This window comes from Schistocerca gregaria, chromosome 3 (genome assembly GCF_023897955.1).
Source record: "Schistocerca gregaria isolate iqSchGreg1 chromosome 3, iqSchGreg1.2, whole genome shotgun sequence".
Taxonomy (NCBI): domain Eukaryota; kingdom Metazoa; phylum Arthropoda; class Insecta; order Orthoptera; family Acrididae; genus Schistocerca; species Schistocerca gregaria.
The window spans coordinates 270,966,622-270,981,768 of NC_064922.1; the positions used below are offsets into that span (position 1 = coordinate 270,966,622).

Genomic DNA, 15,147 nt, shown 5'->3' on the forward strand with positions numbered 1-15,147 from the left:
TCCGCTACTGTACAACTATACCATTGATGACAAACTGCTGGAAACAGTATGTGTTGTAAAATATCCAGGAGTAACATGGCAGAGTGACCTTATTTGGTATAACCACATAAAACAAATAGTAGGGAAAGCAGATGCTAGAAAGTGATTCATAGGAAGAATATTAAGGACATGTAACTTATTCAGTTCACCTCTGTAGTCGAGTGTCCAACTTGACATATACTCTTGTGAGGAACCAAGGTTCGATTCCCAGTACTATCAGGGATTTTTCCATGGTGCTAGTGCTGTATCGGGAAGCACTCAGCCTCATGATACCATTTAAGTAGATACCTGATTGAGAGGCAATGACTCCAATGCCAGAATTTTGATAGCAGTCGGAAGTGAGATGCGCTGACCTCGTGCTTCTCCTTCCTGATCCAAGAATGAGTGACAATAAAATGGGCTTTTGCTCGACTGTGGCGTGGTCTTCGGGACCGGATCACAGGATTTCCTTTCCTTTTAATACATCGATGAAAGAAGTGACTTACAAAACAATTTTTCGCCTGATTCTTGAATAGTGCTCATAACTTTAGCAAGGTTACGATGTGGGACTAATAGGAGAGATACAGAAGATACAATAAAGAGCAGTGCATTTCATCACAAGGTCTTTTAGTCGGTGAGAGAGTGTTACAGAGGTGCTCAACAAACTCCAGTGGCAGATGCTACAAGAGGGGTGTTATGCGTTATGGAGTGGTTTACTATTGACGTTCTGAGAGATTACATTTTGGGAAAAGTCGGACTACATATTACTTAACATACATCTTACAAAGTTAGCACAACAAGAAAGTTTGAGAAGTTATAGCTAATACAGAGGTTTATCAACAGTCATTCTTCACACCACACAGTTCAGTAAAGGAACAAGCATGGGGCTACAGACTGTGGAACCAGAAGTACCCTCCACCACACTCCGTCAGGTGGCATGTGGAGTATTGATGTAGATGGAAATGTAGTGACACTTGGTCTGTGGTCTGAGCCAATGTGAGATAGTGACTTGTGGGTGTGACAGATTCAGGCCTGACAGAGATAGAGAGTGGAACTTGGCCTGAATGGGCTGAAGATGGGTAGTGAGCCAACAGTGTGTGTTGTGGTACAATTTTGTTTTGTTAGCTATTGCTACTGATATTTATTTCTGTGACAACTCCAGTTCTAGCTGTCTGTGCAGTAATTGTTGTAGATTCTGCATCTGTGACTATTCTGTTTCTGTTGCTGCTCTACAAATTTCAGAATGCTTTGTACCATAATGAATGTGGAAATGGCCTAATGTTAAATAAAGACAGCTAATGATGTTATTAGGGTATAAAATCTGAATTCCGAAAATTATCACATCATCTTGCTTCCTTCAAAACCTACAGGCCTAGTTTCAGAGCTGACAGCAGTGTAATTCAGTTTTTATCAGACACTGAAGATAAGTTAAATCTTACCACACACAGATCAGATGATTTCTGTACATACCTACAATTGCCTTACAGCAAACAATGTAAATCTTAATCCCAAAAAGACTTATATTGCAGTTTCAAAAAAGGAAGATTGAAATGTTAGTGCCAGAAGTAGACATTGTTGGTTGTACATCACAAAATTAATTACTGTACTGTGTAAAACTCCTTGCAGTCCAGCTGGATAACAGGGTCAGGACATGGATTCACTAATTAAGAAGCTTAGTCCAGCATGTTTTGCTCTTTGAAGTCTCTCTCACATATATGCATAAGCTGCACAATAGGATATGTTTATATATTGCTGGACTAGTATTGGGCAGACATCCCTATAATCAGCAGCATCTTATATGCGTAGGTTTCTTAGCACATGTCAAAGCCATTTGCTGATAATATTGACATAATTATTTAATCATAGCCAGATTTAATGTATATATAAATTTTGGCATTGTGTAATTGTCCAGGTTTATATAATGATTGAAACATACTGTATTTTTGTTTTAAAATTTTGTACATGGCTGGAGCAGCAACCATAGCATGAAATTATCTTGTACAATTAATAAACAGCCACTCAGTTGCAAAATGGAAGGTTTATTTAAAAACCCTTGAAACCATGGTCAAGATGTTTAAATAAATCTTCCATTTTGCAATTGACTGGCAGTTTATTAATTCCAGAAGAACATATTTTTATGTTTGATAAACAGTGAAAAGTCCAGGTTGGAATATGAACGGTCTTGAAAAGAATAAGTGCTACTCTGTGTAAAGATGACAGGTTGAGCTGGAGACAGGCACAACAAAAAAATGGTTACACACTGAGCTTTCAGCCAAAGCCTTTGTCAGAAAGGAAAGGAAAATACACACACATTCACACAAGCAGGTGCATGTCATGCACACATTACTGTTGTCTACTGCCTCTCTGGCCAGACTGCAGCTGTTGTGTTGAATGAAAACATCAATCCTGAGTGGGATAGGGAAGGGGACACCAGGATGTGGGTGGGGGAGAAGAGTGCTGTCTCTTGGAGCATGCCGGGATTAGAAGGCAGCAGGACAAACTTTCCAGGTGCAGCATTGGAAGGATGTAGGGGTGGGAGGGGGCCGAAAAAATGAGAGCAGAGAGGAGGAAAAGCTTGTTGGTGTGTTTGCAGAGAGTGGCACACATTGAGAGTGAGGGGATGTGAATTGGGGTGATAGAACGGAGGGGTGGAAACTTTTCGGTGAAAGGTGTGGATACAAAAAGCTATCGCAGGGTGAAGTTGGTGTAATTTCAGGAGCAGAGTAAGTGTTGTAAGAATGACTTCCATCTGCACAGTTAATAAAAGCTGGTATTGGATGGCCCAGTGGCCCAGGTTGTGAAACAGGCGTTGAAATCAAGAATGTTATATTCAGCTGGATGTTGTACCACTGGGTCATCCACATTGTTCTTGGCCACAGTTCAGTTGGCCATTCATCGTGGTGGACAGCTGGTTGGTAGTCATACTAATATAAAAAGCTGTGCAATGATTGCATCAGAGGTGGTGTATGACATGGCTGTTTTCACGGACAATGTAGTGAAGAAACCTGCATGTTGTTGAGTGGATGTAAGATATATTTCTGCTAAAGGTCAGGTCTTCTGCTATTTACTAGCCATTGTTTCTTGTTCTTAAAAGAAAATAACATTCTTCAGTAAATATCTACAGGTTACAAGAGATACATAAAGAAACGGTCCTGTAATGTACTATCTCATACCTCCCATGGTCCTTACTAAACTAAAGAAAGACAAATGTGATGTCAGTTTTAGTTATTACTGGTTTTTATGGCATTACACACACTCCATATTGTAAAAACTATGTTACAGATCAATGTAAATTCAGATATGTAGCTTAGCCTACAGTCCACTTAGAGCACAAAAAAAAAGGACAGGTGTACACTCGCACACGCACACCTGTCCTTTTTTTCCCCCTAAGGGAAGTCTTTCCGCTCCCGGGATTGGAATGACTCCTTACCCTCTCGCTTAAAACCCACATCCTTTCGTCTTTCCCTCTCCTTCCCTCTTTCCTGAAGAAGCAACCACCGGTTGCGAAAGCTAGTAATTCTGTGTGTGCGTTTGTGTGTTTTGTTCATTGTGCCTGTCTGCCGGCACTTTCCCGCTTGGTAAGTCTTGGAATCTTTGTTTTTAATATATTTTTCCCATGTGGAAGTTTTTTGCAGATAACATAGATGATGAATATAATGTGTTTATCAACACATTTATTATGTTCTTTGGAAGCTTTTTTTTCTTTAGAACTTATAAAACAGGATATTGGCAGTAACAGGCAACATGGATGGCTGAATAATGGGATAAGGATATCATGTAGAAGAAAGTGGGAATTATATCAAAACGTTAGGGGTAGTAACAATGGAGCTCCAATAGTCCATTATAAACATTACTTTGAGGTGCTTAAAAAGTCATTAGGAAGGCAAAAAAACATGTGGTACACAAATAGAATAGCTAACTCCCATGATAAAATTAAAACCATATGGTCAGCCATGAAGGAAATATCTGCAACCAGCACAAGGTCAGGGATGTAAAGCAGTTCATAGTAAGAATGTTTTTGTTTCTTTAACTCAGTTATATGCACAGTATTTGACAATCAATTTCTAACTTTTCGTTTAGAAACAGTCAGTTTTGTGAGCAGTTAAATTGCTCAGTACTGAAACTGGTTGTAAAAAATGAAAATGGGATAATATAGAGACCTGTAGATCTATTGTCCCTCTCCGTAGGATAGAGGTAGCATTATCGTTTACCACACAGGGGGATAGGGTTTGATTCCTGGCCGGGGACTGGGTGTTGTGTGTCCTTCATCATCATTTTCATCATCATTGACTCGCAAGTTGCCGAAGTGGCGTCAACGAAAAAGGACTTGCAATACGATGGCCGAACTCCCCCGAATGGGGCCTCCAGGCCAACAATGCAATAAAATCATTTCATTTTTTTAGATCTATTCCTATGCCATCAGTGTTTGCAAAAGTTACAAAAAATCTGTGTTTATAATGGTAATTGATAATTTCAGTTCACATAATTTGCTGTCAAAAGTACAGTTTCGTTTCAGAAAAAGTGTAACAACTGAAAACACTATATTCTCTTTTTGTGTAAAGACTAGGTGTCTCATTTGATCTAAGGCACTTGAATGTGTTGATTATAAAATTTTACTGCAGAAGTTGAACTGTTATGGAATAAGAGGAGTAGCTCACAGTTGTTCCTCTCGTACTTTAAGAATAGATAGCAAAAGGTCATTCTCTACAGTAATCGGAACGGTTATGATGTGGTATCTGATTGAGACATGATTAAATGGGGGGGGGGGGGGGGGGGTTGCCTCAGGGCAATTCTAAAATATCTTAAGTGCAACATAAAGACAGTGTATCAAATAGAGCAGTTCCAGACATATGTTCCTGACTTGTAGAAAATAAATTGATGGTAAATAACAGTAATATTCAATTTTTACAGTTTGACACGCAACTCAACCAAAACTGACACTTACATAACATTGAATGGGCATATCATTAGGGAATCTAAACAGTTTAAATTTCTATGTATTCAAACAGGTAATATGTTGTCATGGACAGCACATGTTCAGGACCTTGTTCAAAAACTTAATTCTGCTATAGCCCTATTTAGCATTAGAATATTATCTGCATTAAGTCCAACACAAAAATTAATCTACTTTGTATATTTGCATTCATCTGTGACAGACAGCATGACATTCCGCAGTAACTCATCCCATTCACAAAGAGTATTTTTGGCTCATAAATGGTTAGTTCGAGCAATATGTGATATAAGTTCATGAATCTCTTGTCAACCCCAGTTCCAGAGTTTGGGAATTCTGACATTGACCTCTCAATATTTTTTGATGTCACTTGTTGTTAACAATATGAGCTTATTACCAAGAAATAGCAACTTTCACTCAGTTAATGATAGACAGAAATCCAGTCTACAATTGGATCTAATCTTCTTGAGTCTTCTGCAGAAAAGCATGCATTATTCTGCTGCATCCACTTCCAGTAAGCTACCACAAGAATTTAAAAAGTCTTAGCAGTCATCCTCACACTTTCAACTCTAAACTGAACCCCTTTTATTCTGTCGGGGAGTTCGTGGGAAAAAATAAGCTGATTCCTGTGTTTTATTGTTGATTATACTAATGCATACTCACAGTTTGTCATCTGCACAGGATTCATGTGCATTTTATTTCACCTATTGTTGTTTTGCTGGTGTTAATTTTCCAATGTTAATCCCATGACCATGCAGATTTGCTGCTCAATTTGGCCCCTGTGGAACTATGTATAAAAACAAGGAAAGGTCAATGTCTCATTGCTCTTTTTATTTTTTTTATGATGCAGTCACATGAGCATTGCAGTCCTTGTTTTAGCTGTGCTAATATTGATACTGCTATCAAATGTCTAATGAACTTTTACTGAAGCCTAATCATATGAAAAATCGAATCAATAACAATGCCCCAACATCTGTTTTCTGTGCTGAAGAGTCCATTCCTGATAGCCAGTGAGTTCAGTAAATGATTGGTGCTTCAAGCTGTTCTGGCCCTCTTGCCCCACAACATCAACACACAGCCATTAAATGCATAAGGTTTGTCATAGGCTGCAACAATAAATAAATAGTAAGTTAAATAAAATGAGTGAAAATTCGGTGATAACAAAAGAATATAGAAGTGGTGAAGTTGACTGCTATATATTGTTCACTTAAAACACAAAAATAAAAATGGAAGTCCCACATAAAATCATTAAACATGAAGCTTATAAAGTTTCTGTAGCAAGCTTAATAAGATTTCTATATCAAGGTTAAATAATTAAGCTTGTTGCCAAGTGCAGGTAAGATTACAGGAATAGCTCATAAGATGTGGCAGATGCCTCAGGCGGAACAGCTACTGTGGAAACAGAACCAAAATCCAGATCCCGACTGTATTTTCATCTTAAAGTTCTTTAGTAACAGTGCTTCACTTTCTTTTAAAGTCCAGCATGACACACAAAATCAAGGTCTTTCAGTTATGAAAGGATACAACACTTGAAAGAAATTTGAAAGTGTGTTATGTACCCGTATGCTGCTCAAAGATTCTATCACTCATTAAACTTTATAAAGTGTTGGAACAGTGCAGCTGGATTGCCACCCAGAGACTTAGTTCAACTCTTACTGACTGCTACTCTGACTCATAACCAAATGACTGCCAGATCCAACCACGTGAAACAGACAGACCACAAAAGACCATGAGGTGCAGCAGTGCCACCTGTTTAAATTCAGCAAACCATACTCCACTAGTCATGCTAACAAGATCTTACAAAATTATTATAAAATAATCATCATTGAAAGTGTATAATTTTTTTAAGACTAAACTTATTGAAATAAGCATCTCCCCACGGTGGTCACTTTCTGATCTTACACACATACTACAACACTATGCTAAATTAAATACTACACTAAACATTAATGAAATCATGATAAAATGCCACAACCCCTTCACAACATTTAAAATAAGCAAATGAAAATAAATACTTCTTTTTATGTGTGTCATGTGAAAACAGTGTGCAATATCCTGATCATTTATGCTGTGCTCTTTATTGTTACGTAACACTCACCAAATGTGAAATACATCTAATTTAATTGGAGGCCTATTGTAATCAAACTGCATAATACTTCAGTGTTCACAGAAATGTCTTATCTACCTAAACATATGTGAAAAAGAAGTTTTGGTACTGAGGCCTTGGTGTTGAGGGAGGTTTGAAATTTAGACTTCTTATTTTTAATGCTTTCCTGAGGATTTTAAAAGTATGAATACAACATTTGTATTGGTAAAAAATAAAACTCCCATGTGCACCAACAGTTTTTATTACATTTTCATTTAGTCTTCTGTTTCTCAGTTTGCCTTTTATTATAAAGAAAAAAATTACAGTAAAATTCACACTCATAAATTTGAACTACAAGATACTGAATAAGGAAAAATCTTAAATGTTTTAACTTACAGTTTATATATTTAGCCAAAACTCTGAAAGGATTTTGTTGTACACCCCTCATATGTCTCTTCCCATTCTGTTGGCATCCATAGTGAAGTGTCATCCATGAAGCAGCTGAGATTCCACATACTTTGAAGGGTCAAAATGAGTCAGTGGTGGGCCATTCCACGTCATAAAAAGTAGTGAAGAAACAGTATTTGTTAACAGAGAGGCTCTGCTATCACTAATGATCTGATTCACATTCACTAGACAGCACTAAGACTGTCTTGGTGGTAGTTGTTAACAGAAGCTAATTAATGGAATAATTTTCTTTGTTTTCACAGTTTCCATACAAAGTCCTCATAATTATTAAAAATATACTCACCAAATGCTGTAATCATGTCTTGTGCATTCAACTGAAAGTGAACTGCAAGTGTCTCAACACCATTTTCCCTGAAATTTCTATTGTTCCACATCTCAAAATCTGTGGTGCAGATTTTTTTTCATCAGAGGTACAGGTACAGAGTATTGTTGAGTACCATCACAAATCAAGCAATGTCTAAACATAAATACATTTAGGAGAAGGGTAAAGGTATGGTCCCTGTATGGTCATGCTGCACCGTGATACGTATGGTTCTAGAGTACATTTTGCTCTGGTGAATTTAACTGAGTTATTGTAATCAAGTGGTCAATACTCTGGATCCATAAAAGTTACAGGCAAATTGTGTTGGTATGTGTTCACTGTACAGTTCTTCTTCTGTTTCACATATTGTTTTTGATTGTGGCAGTTTTGGTTTACTAGTAGTGTGGTGTAAAACGTTTTTGCAATCATTGTTCATAAAATTCATGCTACATTGAACTCATGATGTTGAGGTGCACAAGTGGATATTCATATTTATTACACTGATCCAGTGGACTCACATATAGTAATTTTATATATAATACAGGTAACTAGTATTTTGTAGCTGCAGAGTCACATGTTGACAGTCAGTCATACATCTGCAGCTGGCTTAACCACCAAAATCCTTTCAGGAATTTCCAGCCATTACCTTTGTACTTAGCGCTACTATGGCTAAGCATATGAAACTCAACCTTGCCACTAAATTAGTCTTTTTGTCTAAGCCAGCAGCCAGCCAGGCTTGTAAACTCGCAGCTCCCCCCTGTCCCCTACTTTCCCGCCCACCCCCACAGTATCAGAATTCATGGTCATTCTGAACAATATAATGTATTTTATTAACTGTCAATCAGCAATCATTGAAGAAAATACTAGCAGAATGATGAGTGTAACAAATATATTAACTTTTAGTTAACTTTCTTTCAGAACTATTTAACTTTATCAGTAATACTGTCCTTGTCCTCTTCATTAAAGAAGTGATGTCTTCTTTCAGTAGTGAAAGATTGTAGATATATATGGGTGTGATATTTTCATGACTTACTTTTCAACTAGATGCCACACATTGGTGTCTCTTTATATATCAATTCTGATGTGAAAAAACATTAGCTTTCCAAAACACTGATCATTTACAATAGATCAAGAAAAGTTGACAGTTTGAAACTATGAAAAGAGGATAAATGTGCTCTTTTAGTAAAAAATATAACAAAACGCAAAATAATGATTGTATTTGAGCTCATAAAATATTAAGACCCTGAAATGAAATAGTAGCATACCCCATTCCACAATTTCCACCGTGTCGCTTATTGTTGGTGTACTCCGCCTCTGGGGGAAGCCACATTCAGTCACATTATCTTCCATTCTAAAACACATTTGCATCTGAACTGTCCTGTAAGTTCATTAATGGATATTCTGATATCCCTATTCTGAATCTCGACTGATTGAACCTGCTCCATCTGTCTGTTTCCTAAAAGTAAGAAACACTAACCTGAGCTGCATGCAGGGAAAGTTTACAATGCTTTATACTTTGTTTTCCAGAATGTTTATTCTATGTATACTCTATTCAGTTATATGAAGGCATTCAGTATTTGAAATGATGTCCAAGTGCAGCAGATATTTCAAAATACCACACATAGTGCTTACTTTGACAGAAAATTGAGCACAAAAAATGTATCCGTATCAGTATTACTACTCTAGGGGTCAGGTAGGTATGTAATGTGTTATGCTTTATCTTCTTTTTTTATTTTTATTTATTTATTTTTAAATTGTTCTTTACAGTACAGCGAAAGAGAAATTTACACATCACTATTAGAAATTTATAACAATTATCAACAGAATAAACATTGTATTCAGAAAACAGTAGCATCAAGACCTTCAGAGACATTACAGCAAAAAAGGAGTAGTGGTGAGGTAAAGGAGGAAGAGTAGAAGGAGAAGGAAGAAGAAGAGCAAAAAATTAAACTTTGTGTCAAACTATACTCTGCCTGTTGCTTTGGTAGTTGAGTGGCTTATTTTTTTTAAAAAAAAAAAGTTTGTGAAGTTGGAGAAATATTATGTGGAAGGTAACAATGTCTTCTCTGGTATATTTACATATCTTTGACAACTATGTATAAATTTAAAGAAAAGACATTAAACAACTCAGTTATGATTTTCTTTTCCTAACCAAGTGTGATTTTACATTAGATATAGTAGAAAGATGGCAGCAACTTTCAAAATTAAAGTGTGTATGAACATTCTGTCCTGTTCTGTTAGTCTCATTCTATTTTCACAAATAGGAACTACACTCCTGGAAATTGAAATAAGAACACCATGAATTCATTGTCCCAGGAAGGGGAAACTTTATTGACACATTCCTGGGGTCAGATACATCACATGATCACACTGGCAGAACCAGAGGCACATAGACACAGGCAACAGAGCATGCACAATGTCGGCACTAGTACAGTGTATATCCACCTTTCGCAGCAATGCAGGCTGCTACTCTCCCATGGAGACGATCGTAGAGATGCTGGATGTGGTCCTGTGGAACGGCTTGCCATGCCATTTCCACCTGGCGCCTCAGTTGGACCAGCGTTCGTGCTGGACGTGCAGACCGCGTAAGACGACACTTCATCCAGTCCCAAACATGTTCAATGGGGGACAGATCCGGAGATCTTGCTGGCCAGGGTAGTTGACTTACACCTTCTAGAGCACGTTGGGTGGCACGGGATACATGCGGACGTGCATTGTCCTGTTGGAACAGCACGTTCCCTTTCCGGTCTAGGAATGGTAGAACGATGGGTTCGATGACGGTTTGGATGTACCGTACACTATTCAGCGTCCCCTCGATGATCACCAGAGGTGTACGGCCAGTGTAGGAGATCGCTCCCCACACCATGATGCCGGGTGTTGGCCCTGTGTGCCTCGGTCGTATGCAGTCCTGATTGTGGCGCTCACCTGCACGGCGCCAAACACGCATACGACCATCATTGACACCAAGGCAGAAGCGACTCATCGCTGAAGACGACACGTCTCCATTCGTCCCTCCATTCATGCCTGTCGCGGCACCACTGGAGGCGGGCTGCACGATGTTGGGGCGTGAGCGGAAGACGGCCTAACGGTGTGCGGGACCATAGCCCAGCTTCATGGAGACGGTTGCGAATGGTCCTCGCCGATACCCCAGGAGCAACAGTGTCCCTAATTTGCTGGGAAGTGGCGGTGCGGTCCCCTACGGCACTGCGTAGGATCCTATGGTCTTGGCGTGCATCCGTGCGTCACTGCGGTCCGGTCCCAGGTCGACGGGCACGTGCACCTTCCGCCGACCACTGGCGACAACATCGATGTACTGTGGAGACCTCACGCCCCACGTGTTGAGCAATTCGGCGGTACGTCCACCTGGCCTCCTGCATGCCCACTATACGCCCTCGCTCAAAGTCCGTCAACTGCTCATACGGTTCACGTCCACGCTGTCGTGGCATGCTACCAGTGTTAAAGACTGCGATGGAGCTCCGTATGCCACGGCAAACTGGCTGACACTGACGGCGGCGGTGCACAAATGCTGCGCAGCTAGCGCCATTCGACGGCCAACACCGCGGTTCCTGGTGTGTCCGCTGTGCCGTGCGTGTGATCATTGCTTGTACAGCCCTCTCGCAGTGTCCGGAGCAAGTATGGTGGGTCTGACACACCGGTGTCAATGTGTTCTTTTTTCCATTTCCAGGAGTGTATTTTTAAACTGCATCATAGATGTAATTGGACAATATTTTTATTGCTCATCTCACTGTTTAACAACACCAACAGGCAAATGTTTTGTGTTTGTATTAAATTAAGCTTTAAGTTTTTAATGAGCCACATGCATGAGTCTTTTGTCCACTGACTTAATTGCGATCACTGAGGAGTGAGTCCTTCATGAGGGACTGTCTTTAATGTGAGAGATGTTAATAAAAACCTGATCTATGTCTTTTTGTCTCATTTGTTATTTTATAGGTGCTTGAAATTCATTTAACATCTTGCATTTTCACTGCAATGATTTCAGTCTGGGAACACTATGGGAACAAATGGATGGTGGATATGCACCGTTATTTGAAGCTCAGCTGCAACTGCGTGAACCTACTTTGGAGCTGGTGCCACCCCTTCAGCCACAGGACCATCCTGATGGGTTTCAGAAGCTTGTTTCTGGCCTTATTGATGATATTATGCACATGGCTGCACTTATACCACGCATAAGTGCAAATTGTGGCCGGACATATGAGGTATCAGATAAGTGTAATTAGAAAGTTGCAATAGATATCCAAACAAATTTGACCTAAAAACCCATTGAATAACATTTGTATTTCAGCCTGTTAACAGTGATGGAAGTACTGACTGTGATTACAGGCCATATTAATAGGATATAGTAATAATGAACTTCTCTATTCAAAATAATGTCTGAATTGTGTGTGTGTGTGTGTGTGTGTGTGACAATGTTTTCTATTCTTTTCTTTTTTTTCAGTTGTACGTATTACTTTAATAAAGCCTTTCAATAATGCTTCACTCCTGTTACACAGTACTGCACCCAAGCCTCTTGTGTAGTCCATCATTTAACTGTCTGTTATTTTATGGAAACTTGTACTTGAATATTTGTATATAATAGTTATAAATTGTACACCCCTTTCTGACAAAGACTGTATCACAAATAGTTCTTTATTATGAAAGATCAAACAACTCACAGTTCTTGCAAGTCTGTGTTTTTTTTCCTAATTACTACTATAAAAATATTTTTTGTGTCATTTCTTTATGTTGTAGTTTCGATTATGTTTCATCATAACTATATCTTTCTGAAACTCATACTAAATAAACAATTTTCAGTTTTTGAAAATATTATGTAACTGGATAGATAAAAAATCTACTCACCAAATGGTGGTAGGAGACTGCAGTCCCCAACAAGCATTCTTTCTTTCTCATCCCATATAGTAAGTCTCCGCTGAATCATGGTTCTGAGCAACTTTTCCAAACTCTCCTTATTTCCTAAACCTCATCAGTCCCTTTTCTTCATATCTCTTGTGCCAGAAGAAAGGGCACTGCCTTTAAAAGTTTACAAATCTCCTTAACCTTTAAATGCATGTATTCTCCTTCTGCTGCTTGATGAGTAGAGTTTTTATGTATTCACTTACGTTAACTATATAAAAAAACTGTCCTCACAGCTTTAATTCTGCCAGTACCTTGTTTCCTATCTTCCATTCTTCACAGAAGCTCTCATGTGAACCTTGCAGAATTAGCACTCATGGAAGAAATGATATTATGGAGACATGACTTAGCCTCAGATTGTGGGATGTTTCCAGAATGAAATTTTCACTCTGCAACTGATGTGGAACATTCTGACAGATTAAAGCTGTGTACCGGAGCGAGACTCAAATTCGGCACATTTGCCTTTCGTGGGCAGGTAGTGTACCAACTGAACTAACAAACCAAGACTGACGGCCCATTTACACAGCTTTAATTCTGCCTTTACTTCATTTCGTACCTTTCAAACTTCACAGAAGCTCTCCTGTGAACCTGGTAGAACTAGATTTCCCTGAAGAAAGGATACTGTGAAGATATGGCTTTGCCACAACCTGGAGGAGGTTTCCAGAATGAAATTTCACTCTGAATTGGAGTGTGTGTGTGTAACTCAGCTGTTCTATTTTTGATGGTCACCATGCAAGTATGGGCATGGAGAGGCTCCACTTAATATTTACAAAAAATAAGTGCCTAGCCATCAGCTTAGAATAGCACATCCCCTCCACTGCTCAGCATTTACCCAGCAGTGTGCTGACGCCCTGCTGGCAACCCCCACCACTACCAATATCCCCCCACACTTTCCCTCCTGACTGCATGTCTACCGGCCACTTTATTATACATGCACTATATCATACGTTATGGCAGTTGCAAGAGTCGAGGGGCATGAAAGGGAAGCAGTGGTTGGGAAGGGAGTGAGACAGGGTTGTAGCCTCTCCCCAATGTTATTCAATCTGTATATTGAGCAAGCAGTAAAGGAAACAAAAGAGAAATTCAGAGTTGGAATTAAAATCCATGGAGAAGAAATAAAAACTCTGAGGTTCGCCGATGACATTGTAATTCTGTCAGAGACAACAAAGGACTTGGAAGAGCAGTTGAACAGAATGGACTGTGTCTTGAAAGGAGGATATAAGATGAACATCAACAAAAGCAAAACGAGGATAGTGGAATGTAGTTGAATTAAGTCGGGTGAGGGAATTAGATTAGGGAATGAGACACTTAAAGTAGTAAATGAGGTTTGCTATTTGGGGAGCAAAATAACTGATGATGGTCGAAGTAGAGAAGATATAAAATGTAGACTGGCAATGACAACGAAAGCATTTCTGAAGAAGAGAAATTTGTTAACATCAAGTACAGATTAAAGTGTCAGGAAGTTGATTCTGAAAGTATTTGTATGGAATGTAGCCATGTATGGAAGTGAAACATGGACGATAGTTTGGACAAGAAGAGAATAGAAGCTTTCAAAATGTGGTGCTATAGAAGAATGCTGAAGATTAGATGGGTAAATCACATAACTAATGAGGAGGTATTGAATAGAATTGGGGAGAAGAGGAGTTTGTGGCACAACTTGCCAAGAAGGAGGGACCGGTTGGTAAGACATGTTCTGAGGCATCAAGTGATCACAAATTTAGCATTGGAGGGCAGCGTGGAGGGTAATAATCATAGAGGGAGACCAATAGATGAATACACTAAGCAGATTCAGAAGGATGTAGGTTGCAGTAAGTACTGGGAGATGAAGAAGCTTGCACAGGATAGAGTAGTATGGAGAGTGCATCTAACCAGTCTCAGGACTGAAGACCACTACAACAACATACTGAACATTTCTTGAAGCAAATCTTTCACCTGGCAAGCAACATGTGGTGTCACCCAATCTTCCATGAAAATAGTGGTGTGGACACAGTTGCATTCTACACCTGACAGGTGCACTAGTCATCATCTCGTCAAAGAAAAATGGATGGAGAATGGAGGAGCTTGTGAATGCACACCATACAATCACATATGCCGAGTGCAGTGAATTTTCCTGCACAACATGTGGCAGAGTAAAATCCCATATGCAACTGTTCTGTGCAGTTGTGGCACCGTGCAGAGCAAAATCAGGGTGGCAATTCTTTTGGAAATCCTGGAATCCTCGGTGTGTAAAAACTGTGGTTAAACTACTATTTATGGCCGGTATATAGCTCAGCTGAGAGGAAAGAAAAGTATTATTTGGTATGCTGCTTGTCCCGCTGCCCACCATTAATTTTGTCAGGAACTTCTTGAAACCATCTTCCTCCTCACACCTGAAATTCTCAACGATTTCTTTTTCCAAGTTTGAGTAGCCAT

At 39.2% G+C, this 15,147-nt stretch overlaps 1 protein-coding gene across 1 annotated transcript in view; it reads left to right on the top strand.

Moving 5' to 3' along the window:
• Nucleotides 1-15,147, top strand: part of LOC126355394 (dynein beta chain, ciliary) — a 677,699-nt gene that overhangs the window by 163,788 nt on the left and 498,764 nt on the right. The window contains exon 17 of the mRNA XM_050005692.1: nucleotides 11,825-12,041. Coding sequence (XP_049861649.1) covers nucleotides 11,825-12,041 — 217 coding nt within the window. The remainder of the gene's footprint in view (nucleotides 1-11,824; nucleotides 12,042-15,147) is intronic.